We start from the raw sequence: 13,965 nt of genomic DNA, 5'->3' as shown, positions 1-13,965 counted from the left end.
CAACAAAGCCGAGCGGGAACTCATCTGAATATTAGGCCACACCCCCTGATGCCAAGCCAGCTGGAAGTGTGTTCCTGTGCGTTCCTGCTCAAAAAATAGTCCTGGTCTTCAGAAATTATCAGGTATATGGGTAGGATGGAGAACTGGAAGCAGGTGAGCTGTCCAGGCCAGACTGAGGAAATGTTGAGTGTTTGAAGGCAATTCTCCCCCTGCTCTCTCAGATTAATACAACAGAAATGGCATCTCTCCTCTGTCTCCCAACCCTAACATATTTATTAGAATCTACGTGGGATCAATCGCACAACAAACTTGTTTCCATGGTCAAGAAATTATAGACTGCAATGTTTGACATGTGGGCTTTGTACAAATATCCATATATGGTAATGGTTTTCCCCAAACAAAATGAGGAAGGATATTTGGGACTTGATTCCTAGCCACAGAGCAGCTATCCAGGAGATTCCAAAGTTGAGCCTGGTCATGTTCTCTATCAAGCTGAGTGAGCTGCTGAAAACATTATTTCAGAAATCCAACACACTTAGATCAAAATGTTCCCTACCAGTTACAATAAAGTTCTGTATAACCTTCAGCACTGTTTTGTGCAAATATCCTAAAAAGATACGAACTACAGACTTAAAATGCCTGTTATTTGGCCTAAAGTGATGAAACAAACAGAAAGGAATCCTACCTTGGCAAAAAAGACTGTGAGATGAGTTTCGCTGCCAAGTATCCAAATAGGGAATTTAGGGGACTTCAAATAGGAACCAACCTTTAAAAGAAGTAAGAATTATTCACCAACTTTATGAATAATCCTGAGTCCCAAAATAAACTGGACTGTAAGTATTTTACACTCATGCAACTTCAAATTTGAAATACACATGACCACAACTGAAAAGATAAACAGAAGAACACCTGACAAATCACAGGCGTATTTTGCATTGCAAATTTCAGGGATCAATTCTAAAGTCTACTTGCAACTAAGCTCCATTTCACTCAATGGAGTTTACTCCTAGGAAAGTGTTCATAGGACTGCATCCTTAGCTTGGATTTGTAGTTGTGGACAAGTTGCTGCAAAGGCTAATTGGGGGGGGGGGGGCACAGTTATGAAAACTGTAAGCCATGTAGGGCACAGAGCCTTTTTTCTTTCCACTCTTTCCCTGGCTACTTTGCCCTAATCATCTCAGTTTTCCCAGACATAGCCTGTGTGGTTTCAAGGCTTTCGCCAAAGTTTTGTTTTATAAAAAGAATTTTATTGAACAAATGTTTCACTTACAATCAACATTAAAAATATATCAAATTATATATCTCCAAAGTTTTAACCAACCCTACAGTTAACACATTGCTTTTAACAAATTGTGATTCCTGGGATTAATGTCACTCACAGCTCTGTTATCACTGGGAGCTAGGAAGAGCATGTATATGACACCAATTCTGCAGCTACTCCATTTGGTGTACATCAGTTACTGGATTCAATTCAAGGTCCTGGTTATCACATACAAAACCCTCTGTAGCCTTGAATCCTCATATCTGCAAGAACACCTCTTCTCCTGTGCTCTACCACAACAACCTGGCTCATCTGAGTAAGGCCTTCTGGCTGCAAATGGATAAGGTAATAGAGCTATATTATAATGAATGGTTCAGGACGATGCTTTTGTGAAGGAACTGGGACCAAGTATAGTAGGTACTACCCATTCGTTGTTATGTACTAGACTGTTCTCGCTGCAGTTTTCTGTTTACATAAACTCCATCTGTATTTTTAGCACATCATGTTGTAGTACTTTCTGCTTTGCTTCAGATATCTGTAATCCTAGCCCATATGCTTATTAGGTGCCTCATCCTAATGACTAAATTGACTTACACTGTGTAATACCTCTAGAGTCACAGTGAGGAAGGCAGCCTATAATGTAAATAAATAATCCCTCATCAAATTTCATACTTGCATGATAATCACAAGCATGCAGCTCAGGAGGGAGCAATATTTACTACCAACTAGCATAACTTTGTTAAATGTGACATTCCATAGCATGTTAATATTTTAATGGATTCAATAAATATAGCTTAAAAAACTGTAGAATGGCTGCCTGCAAAAGGAAAAAGTCTTGAAGTAAGAAGACTGTATTGCAGGAGTGGGAAAAGGGTGTTGTACTAGATTAAAGTAACAACCAACAACAAAACAAAACAAAACCTTGAAGAAATGCAAATACCCGGCCCTTGGGATCCCAACAATCATTACATTCAGAACCAAATGATGACAGGTTAGCAGCTCTGCCTAGTTCCCAAACTTAGTGTCTGCCATAAGGAAAATAACCCAGACTTCACCACTGAACCTGTAAGGTAGCAACACATTCTGTGCAACATATGCTTATCATCATCACTAGTAGACATGACATCACTGTGCACATGGTCTCCGTGAGGCACCACGGTATGTAGTGGCTGACATCTCCATTATTAAAACACAAGACATTTTCCAGGCCATATCGCAGTCCCCATGGACACTGCTGCTGTGCTTCAAACAGCATCAAATCTCTGCCCAACTAATTTGGCTTGAAGAAAATGACAAATACAACTAGCCTTTCAACAGATCTGTCAATACAGTATTTTAATTCAGTGTGATGGTAGCCTTGGTCTTCACTTGATTGGCAAAGGAAAAAAGACATCTGATTAAGGATGGAGTGGCGAAAACCAATTGCAATTCTTCACAAAACATGATTTGAAAGGACTGTTATATCAAATATAATGGGCACAATTCTTCAAGGCCAATCAGAGATTACATACACAACCATATCCAATCCTCTCCTCATGCTGGTTCAAGTTTTTGATATATTAGAGCCTAAGTAACTTGTTCTGAAGCAAGAAACGGGATTGATCGGAATAAAGAAAAGGGTGGTGCATGTCACATGCTGCTCTTATGACAATTCTTCAAGGTTGTAGACAATTACCATATTTTCAAAAAATATATACTACCCAATTCTAATATCATCCAGAATTTTCCATCAGGTAATTTAAGCTTACCTTGCAGTACCTTAGAGATTCCATAAGTGTCAAGAACCCAACAGTTGCTTGCTTATGAATTCCAAGCAGTTCTGTATAGAAACAAAACCTTCGTATTAGAACTGTCCAAGTTTGACTCCTACTTTGTTTACTTCCTTCAAACCAACCATGACACTCCAGTCTAGAAAGCATTCTGCTTAAAGCAAACAAAGGAAAAATGCTGAACTTTTAAGAACACATCACACAAAGCCAAGAACTAAAAAATCATTTCCAAAACAGCATTTTTCTTCCAAAGTCCAATTTGACCTCTGCACTGAACATAAAGTTAGCATTAGCTATTGGTGGTTGCAGGAAGTTGGCTTGCTGAAAGTTCCTTCTGAGAAGGATTGGACACAGGGCTAAAGAAAATTCCTCTGAATTCAGGAACACATCAGAGCTACCAGAGCTGTCAAAATGTGCCTGTTTAACTCCATGCAAGCCCCTCCATAAAACGTCTGCAAGCAGAGAAGTCATGCATTTTTCTATATTTTTTTTGGGGGGGGGAGTGCTTGTATTTTTTATATGTATGTGCACATGTGTGTGTGTCTGCATCTGGAAGTCATTGTGATTTCTGGTGACTGACCCTCACTGGGAGCCCGTAAGATATTTAGAGAGGTGGCTGACTAAAGACTGCCCCATCCTCCCAACTGCTGGTGTTTTAAGGAAATCTCCCATCCAAGTATTGCCAGTGCAGATCTTGCTTAGCTTCCAAGATCTGACAAGATCAAACTTGCCTGGGTTATCCAGGTCAGGGCGCATTATTCTATCCTATCCTATCCTGTCCTAATGTGCAAAGGCTCAACTTCTTCCATTCTTCAAGAGCACCATGTTTAATGGTCCTCACAAATGATGCACACATGAGAATAGAGAATGTAAGGTGGCACAATTCAATGTAACAAGAACCCAAAAAGCAGCTTCTAGGTGAATGTTGTTGACTTGCTACCTAAAGTATCAATGGTGGAGACGGAAGCTTATTTAGGCAGAATTCTGAACTATTAGGAAAAAACACCACCACCACAATCTAAGCAGGCAGTGTAATTAATTCAGTCCACAGCAATAGCAGGGAAAGGATGCCACTCCTCAATGGCATGTAACAAAAAACTATCCTGCCCATGCAAATTGGAATGACATCCATGAAAGTCTTCTTCATGCCCCTTAGTCCTTCCTTGCTATTAGCTTGCAGATACCCATTTCTCATTACTGCCCTAAAAACTAGTGGCTTTCCCAGACATATCTTCCCTTTATTTTTTTTCATCTCTGCCTCCTAACCCTTGGTTGAAATCTGCTATTCCTGTTCTGGGGTAAAACATAACTGAAAATTCAGTTCATGATCACCCCTAATTTCCATTTCACTATTGGGCTGCTGTTTTCATGTGCAATGAACAAAGTTATATGGGCAAGATATTCAGTAAATACACCATATAGCTATGACACCATGCTAACTGCGCTGCACAAGTTGGAAGCAAGACTAAGGACTGCCCCCTCCATCCCCCTAAGGGAAAAGAACCTTCTTCACTCCAAAGTGCAGTTAAGCAGTTTGTTGATACAGACATTAACTGTACTTCAGGCTAGCCAAGTTTTCTCTTGCACAGGTATCTGAAGTCCACTTCAATTATGGTTCCAGCTCCTGTTGCTAGCTTTAACTGTGGTCAGTCCTGAAAACTGCTTAAGGGAAGGGGGGGGGGAGAGCCCACAACCAATTTTTTATATGCCTGTAAATTTACTGATATGACTTTGCATGTGTCTGTTTGTTAAACCTGGACCACAAAGCAGTTATGCATGCTTAATTAGCATGCCAGTACAACAGCACAGGATAGGTTTTTGGTGTGCTAATGAAGCACATGTAGCTCACACAATGCTGGTTATGTGCACAGTGGCAATGAAATACTTTTTTCCCTTGCCCAGGCTTCATTAGAGGTTTGCTTTTGCTTTGTTAATCAAAGAGCCAGCTTTACACCAGCAGTGTCTCAGTTTGTGTTAGAAAAAAGCGACACTTTACAGCAGCTGTGAGTGTAAAAAAGGAAGCCATGATGATAATTTTTAAAAATGGATGCTTTGGAAGAGCAACCATGCATCCGGAATCCCATAAGGGTAGGGGGAGAGAAACAGCTGGGGAAATGTTGTAGTAGAAAAGGTATTGAGCAGTTTATAAAGCAGTCATTCTACCCTAAACAGGCCTCTCCTGAAGCCACTTTTCATTACAAAAAAAGAAAAGAAAAAGAAAAAAGGCAGCCTCCAGTAATTATACAAATTTGCATTTAATATGCTGTTTGCTCTACAGCTACTTTCTGTATAGTTGAAATACATGTTTATCTGAGGAGACAATGTTGTCATACGCTGTGGGCTGAATTCCAGCCCCCCCCCCATTGTTAATTTCAGATTTCCTTCTAGGAAGACAAAACAATCCACATTATTATATTTTCAAGTTAGCCCATTCCTTCTCTTTTAATTTGCTTATAACCAAATGGCTATATAAGGTAATATTCTGGGAAGAGAATCTCAGTGGAATGACAAGTTAAAAAACAGTGCCACATTATAATAGCTTGTGTTCATTTAGGCCTATGTCTTAGGCCAGATTCTGACAAGTTTCTCTCATTCAAGCTGTCACACAAGCTTGATTGCATCAAACTGCTATTGGCTCTCTTATCACAACATTCAAATGCTGATCAGTGGGTGGTAACGAGATGTTACAAGCCTGCCCTGTGTGAAATGGGCACCTGAACTTGTAAAATAGATTCCATCACTATTTAATGGCGTTCAAGACACTACAGTTCCCCCCTTCTGAGTCTTTCAGCCACAAATATTTTCCTTTCTTAGGCCCTACTGCCATCTTGTGGTTAATCAAGGAACAAAAAACTTCACTTGAAATGAAGCGTATTGGTTAATGAGATAAAATGATCAAAACCACGACCAAACACCATCATTCTTTGTGCTGCACTCTACCTTCAAAATGGCTGTTTTTATAAAACAGAATTTCCACAGAAGTACTTCACTAATTATGTGTGCGTTTATAGGAAAAGCACACCCATGCTTTTACAGGCAGAGCACACCCATGAATTATTTAACTAATTATACATGTGCTTATGACAGAGCACACACATGCTTTATGTGAGAAAATGATCCGGCAATTTGCAGTGGGATGCTCCCTGCCTGCTGTCCCTCTTAGCTTCCTCCTCTTGCATAAGCAAACTAGTAGGGCCATGTCCATGATGTAAGAAAAAGAATAGGTGTTTATTTTGTGAAATATGGGCATATATTTGTAAGCAGGCTTCAACACCACTACAAGTCAGGAAAAAGCAAACTGAAGTGATCCAGATATTCCTGAAATCATCCATTATTTCATATTCCCACAGAATTATCAGCTAGCTAAATTTATGGTATTTTTCAGACTGCATGTCATTGGTGAGAGGACTGAATGGCTGATTTGTATACAATTTTCAATACAAGCAAATATTTGTATTCTAAAACTATGAATCCTCAGTGTTAACAAGGAAGGAAAATTCTCCAATGGACAGGTGGGAAGAGGACAAAAGGAGATTCTGCAGCCAGAATACAAAGGATGAAACAAACAAACAAAACTCTGGAAGTGCAAAGTGTATCCTGCACGTCCCTCTGCATCTTGAACTCAACAAATAAAAAGCAAAAGTATACAAGGCAGAAATATAAAAAAAGTATACAAGGCAGAAATATCAATTCGATTTTGAATCTGCATGAGGGTTTAAAATGGGAGGTATCCTGATGTCAGTGAACAAAGTCCATGGTGTAAACTATGACCGATTTCTTACTACCCGTGCTCTGCCCCCAGGTTTCTGTTTTCCCTGGTGCAAGCGACTGATTTCCCACCAGTTGCTATGCGGGTACATTTTGAAGTGCGACTCCCTCCAGCTCCCCTCATGGCTTTGTGATGCTGTCTTTTAAGGATAAAGAAACTGTGAGAACTAGAGGGAATTACACGTTGCGGAGCAACTGGTAGGAAAACAACTGCTTTTGCTGGGGGTAAACTGAAGCCTGGGGGCACAGCAACAGTACTGAGGAACTAGTATATGACTGAATAATTTTGTTCAACTGGCTTCCTATGATGGTAACAATGTTGAGGCAGGTGCCCTTCATATTCAACCCCCCTTAACTGTGTAGAACTAAGCCTCTCATCAGAATCCTGATGCAAAGCTTCACTCAAATATTTAATAATGTGTTAGCCAGCAAAGAAAAACCTAATGGACATTATTTGCTCCCAGTAAGGATGATAGCCAGAGTGTAATGAAGCAAGACGACAATACCCAGAAAAAGAAAGAAGTACATGCATTCCTAGGATACAATTGTTTTAATTTAATTTATAAGAATTGTGCGTCATTTACACATCTGAAGGGAATCAGCTCTTTAGAATGCAATCATTTCTGTCATGCAATAACCAGATAATCAATTATAAACTTACTCATTCCTGAGCATTCCCTGTCTCCATCCCAGACATTGGAAACAGCATGTCCCGTCAACAGGAGATTAATTAAACTTTGACTATATGAAAAAAAAAGTATTTATTTGCAAATATGTTTTCTGAACAAGTTAATTCAGAGCAGCACTAAAACTGCAGCAGTAATACCATTAGTATAAGTGTTTATAAGATATAGTAAACTGCACATGGATGTTGTTCACATGGTCAGGGGCATCCAGTGCAGTTTATCTAGTTGAAGAAGGGGCCTTAAACACAACTGAACAGGAGTTACAAGGTAACAGAGATCTGACAAGACACCCCAGGATGACATGGGAAAAAATCACTTGCTATAATTTTTTTTAAAAAAACCCTATTTCTTAAAGACATCCAATTTGTTCAGTTCACTTGTCAATTAAGGTTAAAAACAAGATCACACAAAACATACCTTCCATGACCATAAACAGGATCTATCAATGGTTCAGTCGAATCTTCAATTTCATTTTTTATGTTTTCAATACCCTATTATAAAATACAAGTATTCATTAAGTACTGACACGTTCCTGCCAAAAACATTTTTCTACTATGATCCCTGTTAAAGACAGGAAACACCCAACACTTAATTTCTGCCACAGGTGATCATCAGAAAGAAGTGTTATTCCTTTCACTTTTTGACAAATTTCAACAATCAAAGCATCAACTTTTTTTGTAGCAGGAACTCCTTTGCATATTAGGCCACACCTCCCAATGTAGCCAATGCTCTAAGAGTTTACAGGGCTCTTATTACAGCACCTATTGTAAGTTCCGGGAGGATTGGCTACATCAGGGGTGTGTGGCCTAATATGCAAAGAAGACCCTGCTACAAAAAAAGCCTGTCAACAACCAAGCCTTTCTAACAGTCAAGGCAGTGTAAAACCACTTGCCAAAACACTAGAAGACATTTCAGCAAAGCTACAGGTTCCAACAACAGCAAAAGGGAGTAAGAACATAGAGGGTAGGGGAGACCAGATTTGCTGCAGCATGTGAGGACAGGGAGAGCCATACAAGAGGAGGCTATAAATTGGCATGGAAGAGGGAAGATTTATTCTTGCTTCAGCATGGAATGATTTACTAAATATTTACAGTGAAGAAGCCCATTTCCACAGGGAAGATCACTTTCTACCCCCACTCAAAGCTTTAAGCTCCTCCAGTCGCTGCCCCTATCATCAAGCACAGGAAAGGGTGAAGTAGGCCAGCAAGTATATGGGAGGGGGACCAACAGCAGTGGGGCAAATAGATGCTGCCTGGCCTGAGGTTTGCCTGGTTCCACCTGTTATTACTCCAGTCTCTCCAACCTGGTGGCTCTTTTTCCTGCCATACCTTCTATGCTTAGCTTCTAGCCAGCCACCTGTCTCCTGACTTTCTCCTCTGCTCTTCTCATCCCGCACACCTTGATCTCTGCATCATCCTGCAACCCATTAGGCACTCACTCAGGTTCTAAGTAGGATCATTTCAGCCTCATTCGTCTTGCTGAAATCCCCTTTTCTTTCACTGTGTCTCACCTCACAGGAACATGTATAAACAATGACAAGTCTGGCTGTGGTGTCTACTCTGAAATGAAAGGGCTTGGGGGCAGAGGGCAGTGAGATCTTTCAGCTGTAGATGGCCCATGGGGTCAGGAGACTGGCTTTGTCATTACTGATGTCCCTAACAGTGCCAACTATTGCTCTGGCTGTGCCCTCAGTTATAAATAAGATTTTGTTCTGACTAAGTTATAAATCAGATTTTGTTCTGTGCTCTCCAGCAGCATCTGAGGTCCAACTCCATAAGGACTGAGTCAAGCTTTATTATGCTGAAGCAGGAAGTTATCCAGAGGAACCAGACTGTATAAAGAGTGGTTATTTGTGTAACAGAGTAATGCAGGATGTAGCAATGGCCACTAGTTTATTTTTAAAAGATCAGACAAATTCATGGCAAATAGGGGTTAGTTAACCCTGTTGTATGACAGTTTTAATATGTCTTCCCAATAGAATGAAAGGCTTTTCTCTTCCCCTTCATTAACACCATTAACACAGAGTCCAATCCTTCGAGGATATGTTTATGGTACTCTACAGTAAATTGGTAGAAAATTATACTTAACCACCAACAAGGCTTGGCATCAGAGGGTGTGGCCTAATATGCAAATGAGTTCCTGCTGGGCTTTTTCTACACCAAAAAAAGCCCTGACTACCAGAGCCCAGTCGAATTTTGTGGACTACTGCTAGTAGCGCTTTTGTCTGAGGTAATTGTAAAGATATACAATTGCTGGGTACCAATAATAAAGTCAAACTAAAGCCAAAAAGAAAGGATTAGAGGATGTTGTAATTCAGGATGGATGAAGTTGTACTTGCTCTATCCAGTTACCCATCATGGACATCCACTCACATATTATGTACTGCACACACACTGTTGCCCTCCCTCTCAAACCACATAACCTCAATGCCAACAACAGTAGTTTAAGGAAACTCGAAATTTCTACATAAATGAAGATGGGCGAGATAAAGTGAATTTCAGAAAATAAATTCTTAGAGCTTATCATTTCAAGAAGATGATGTTTTTAATTTTAAATAATATGTATTTACGTTCAAGGCTTAGTATGCTATGATTAATATGAAAGAGATTTGTAATCTAAACCATTTTGCATTCTCAGACATTCATTTATAACATACATACATTTGATTTTAACAAACCTTAGTCAGTATCACAGAATATAGAAAAAGCAATACTCCAAATTTGTTTGCCCAGACTGAATAATGATTCCAAACTGCATCTTTGAAATCAGGAAAACTTGAGAATGATTGCTTGCTGAAGATTAAAAAGAAGAGGCGATTAGTTTGCTGGAGTTTGACAGTAACTACAAAGTTTAACTTGGTATATAATTGACTAAAACCAAAATGAAGAATGCTGAGAGCATGCAGGAATATCTGCAGTTAATGTACTTGCAACACATTCATTAGCAACTGCCTACTGGAGAAAAACAGAGGTTACATCATGTTGTTTTTCATGTACACATTACTAATGTTATCAATGCACCAATATGTGTAAGAATTTAAGTATTGAGATGTCTTGTCAACAAAGTTCTTATGTGGTCCTCATCGTGAAAACTGATAGCTCTTATTTAGATGACCAACATTTCTCAATGGCTATTCTAAATTTTGCGTTCACTGGTAAAAGACCCAGCAAGCATTTTCTCTTCTGAATATGTTTACTACCACAATGTTAATAAAAGACAAGGAATACCAGAATTTTGACTCTAGATTGGAGAACAAGCACAGAAGGACAGTCACATACTACTGTGCTTAAGACAACACCCAACATACCTAATTGGACAGTATGTGCACAGGTGCCTGCTCTCCTTACAGAAGAATGGTGCTATGAGGCTTCATTCAGAAGCTTCTTGTAGTAAAGACTCAACTAGAAAATGGATGTTGTGCTTCATGAAATCAGATAGAAGTGTGGAAATTTTTGTGAACAATTATATGTTGCTCATGATTGAAATGAGCACTTTCCTTGATTAAATGTATTACCCCCCCCCCCCTAAGTATTATGGCTCAAAGACCAATATCCCTTTCAGGACCATTTTAATAGCTTAGCTATACATCCACTAATGAGTGCTAAAAATTTGGGAACAAAGGGCTGTACTATGACAGCCACAAAAATCAAGTTGTTTTTTCTAAATTTCAACTTTTTATTATTTCCAAAAAATCAAGTTAAGAGTACAGATCTGAGTACAGATTATCACACTTTTCAGTTTTAAAATAACGGCTTGCTAGAGTCTAGAATAAAATTTGAGTCCAGTGGCACCAGTATGGCCCATCAAGTTTAATTCTGCATATAAGCTTGTGCATGCATGCACACTTTATTAAAAGCATGCACACAAAAGCTTATACAAAGAATTAAACTTTGTTGGTCTTAAAGGTGCCACTGGACTCAAACTTCGTTCTGTTGCTTCAGACCAACACAGCTACCCATCTGATTCTTGCTACAGTCTAATTAGAGATAGATTTTAAACCTGAATTAACAACTTTTAAGATAACTGCATTGGGCTTCTAACTTCACAAAGTTGTTTTGTTGCATATAGTGTATTTTTAGTGTTCCAACAAATTACTTACTGAATTAATGCATGAAATCGCTCAAAGCCAAGCTCTTCGACAGCCAAGGCAGCTATACACAAGAGACACTTTTCAGCGCTACACATGGCAAAAAGTGACACAAGAAACACACAGCAAGCTAGAAAACTTTGAAAGCCTTGCATGTATTAACTCCACCCTACCCCACCCCTCTTTTGGTCAAGTTTCCATATGCAAAGCTAGGTGGCAGAAACTGGGTTAACACAACTCATCTAGGACTCTGCCATACAGGGAACTGGATGCATAAGCAATCACTCAGTACCAGAATACTGTCAAGACTAGTAAACCACTACAGTTCAATAACCTTGAAAACTATTTAGCCATATATAAATCACTAAGCATAAGCATACCAAACACATAATTCTGCTGATTAAATAGATTTTCTATAGGTCAAGTTAGCATAGTTATCAAGACCAGTTTCAAGCATAACTGTATTTTCTAATTAGTTTAGTATCTAAATACTGTTTTCTGCAAAATAATGAATCATATGTTATTTAGACATTCCTTTGTCTTCCTTTATTATTGACTTTCCTACTTAAGCACATTAGGTAAGCCAAGAGCTAAGAAAAAATAGAGCACTGTATACCTTTCCTGGTTCTACAAGACTTTATATCACCCTTTTCCTCATATCCTGAAAAACCTAAAAAAGTTTTTTTCCCCCTCCATGTACAAGTGTCTGCACAATAGCAACTGATTTTTCTGGGAACAAGGAAAATGGGCAATGCTTGCTGATTATGCAGGTAAACAATAAGAAGTGAAGATACACACGTAAGCTTGCTGGCCTTTCATAAAAATGTTTTAAGGCCAAAAAGTAAGCAATGAGTGTAAGAAACCACTGCCATGATTAACTTGAGTAAAAGTCTAACACATAATAGAGAAAAAAATTAAAAGCTGCAATTTCTATGCTTTAGGTTACACAAAGAAACATCTCCTCAGACATTAGTTTAACTTGGTTTAATCTTCAGTGAGAAAACTTAACATTGACCTAAGCAAAAAGTATGCCTGTTAAAAACATGTTTTGGGAGGCTGAAGGCATAAGAACTGTTAAATGACATTTAGTGCAATAGACACTTATTTTGGAAAAGTGAATGGTATGAACAGTAGGCCTTAATAAAAGGTGCTCTGCATTTGCCTAGTGCCTACTGCATCAAACAGGAATTAAAAATTAAGAAAACAGCTTGAGGGAATAATGATATAAAGGAATCTGTGAACCTGCAAATGAGCATTATTATCAGTTGATGGTGAACACAAAAATAAAGCAGATGAAACAAGCAGACTTCACAGTGATAATAGGTAGGTCAGTTATTGTTGCCAGTTTCATGATGACACTACTAAACCAAGGAGAATGGCAGAGATAATATGTAAAGAGGTGAATTATGATCAAATGAACACAAACACTATTTAAAGAAAGAGTCTGTGAGTAAATCAGGAGAGCATAAATCAAGCTACAGTGGCCAGATTCAGCATTTGTAAAAAATATAAAAGAAAAAAATCAACTTGAAATATCAAGACAGATTTTGATAAAAGCCCCAATTGACTGAAGTCTCAACTTTGGCATTCTGCAACTCCAAACATACATCACAGAATGTTTTATAACTCCACTCAATATTAGATTAGGGACCACAATTTCACGTTTGCTGCATGTAAATTAACAAAGGTTTTCACTGACTTTACACCCTGCATTTTAAAAATGTATTTTAAACATCTATACATCTTGAACTCAGTAAAGCAATCCTGATATGTCAGTCCTCTTTCCACTTTCAAAGTCACATAAAATATAAAGCAGCATCTCATCATTTATGAAACATCAACTACAGAAGACTCCAGGCTCAGAGCACATATACGATGGGTGGAAGTGGGCTAGTGGCTGCACCTCACAGAGCTCTGCTCAGGGCTGCCCTACTCTCACTTTTGGAAACACACAGGGGACCAATAGAAGAGGGAAGCTGAAGTCTGTATATAGCTTGAATCTGTGTATGGTGCCTTGGATCCTGGAGAGCCAGTGGTTAGGAGTGTTGGATTAGTTTCTGAAAGACCCAGGCTCAAATCCCCACTTCTGCTATAGGGACTCTCTGGTTGACCTTAGGCTAGTCACTCTCTCAGCCTAACCTACCTCACAAGGTTGGTGTGAGGATAAAACAGAGAGGAGAATGATGTAAGCCACTTTGGGTCCCCACTGGGGAGAAAGATAGGGTATAAATGAATGAATAAATAATTAATTTAAGCCTCTGCTTTACTAACACCGCATTCCATCCATTTTTCACATACACATGCCTTCCTTCCCCGCAACTGTACAATATGCTGTAGAGGCTTCCATGTTAGTATGTGTTAAAGGACAAAACCAAAACCTTTGTGTTAAATATT

General features: G+C 38.9%; 1 protein-coding gene across 1 annotated transcript in view; it reads right to left on the bottom strand.

Moving 5' to 3' along the window:
- MINDY3 (MINDY lysine 48 deubiquitinase 3) overlaps positions 1-13,965 on the bottom strand; it is a 41,752-nt gene that overhangs the window by 13,878 nt on the left and 13,909 nt on the right. Inside the window, exons 6-11 of the mRNA XM_060248425.1 lie at positions 11,584-11,635; positions 10,162-10,276; positions 7,902-7,975; positions 7,460-7,539; positions 3,010-3,080; positions 686-766 (exon numbers count right to left, since the gene is read on the bottom strand). Of these exons, the coding sequence (XP_060104408.1) occupies positions 686-766; positions 3,010-3,080; positions 7,460-7,539; positions 7,902-7,975; positions 10,162-10,276; positions 11,584-11,635 (473 nt within the window). The remainder of the gene's footprint in view (positions 1-685; positions 767-3,009; positions 3,081-7,459; positions 7,540-7,901; positions 7,976-10,161; positions 10,277-11,583; positions 11,636-13,965) is intronic.

The sequence above is a fragment of the Heteronotia binoei genome, chromosome 10, assembly GCF_032191835.1.
Source record: "Heteronotia binoei isolate CCM8104 ecotype False Entrance Well chromosome 10, APGP_CSIRO_Hbin_v1, whole genome shotgun sequence".
In the NCBI taxonomy this organism is placed as follows: Eukaryota; Metazoa; Chordata; class Lepidosauria; order Squamata; family Gekkonidae; genus Heteronotia; species Heteronotia binoei.
This window is presented reverse-complemented; position numbering and strand designations above follow the sequence as displayed.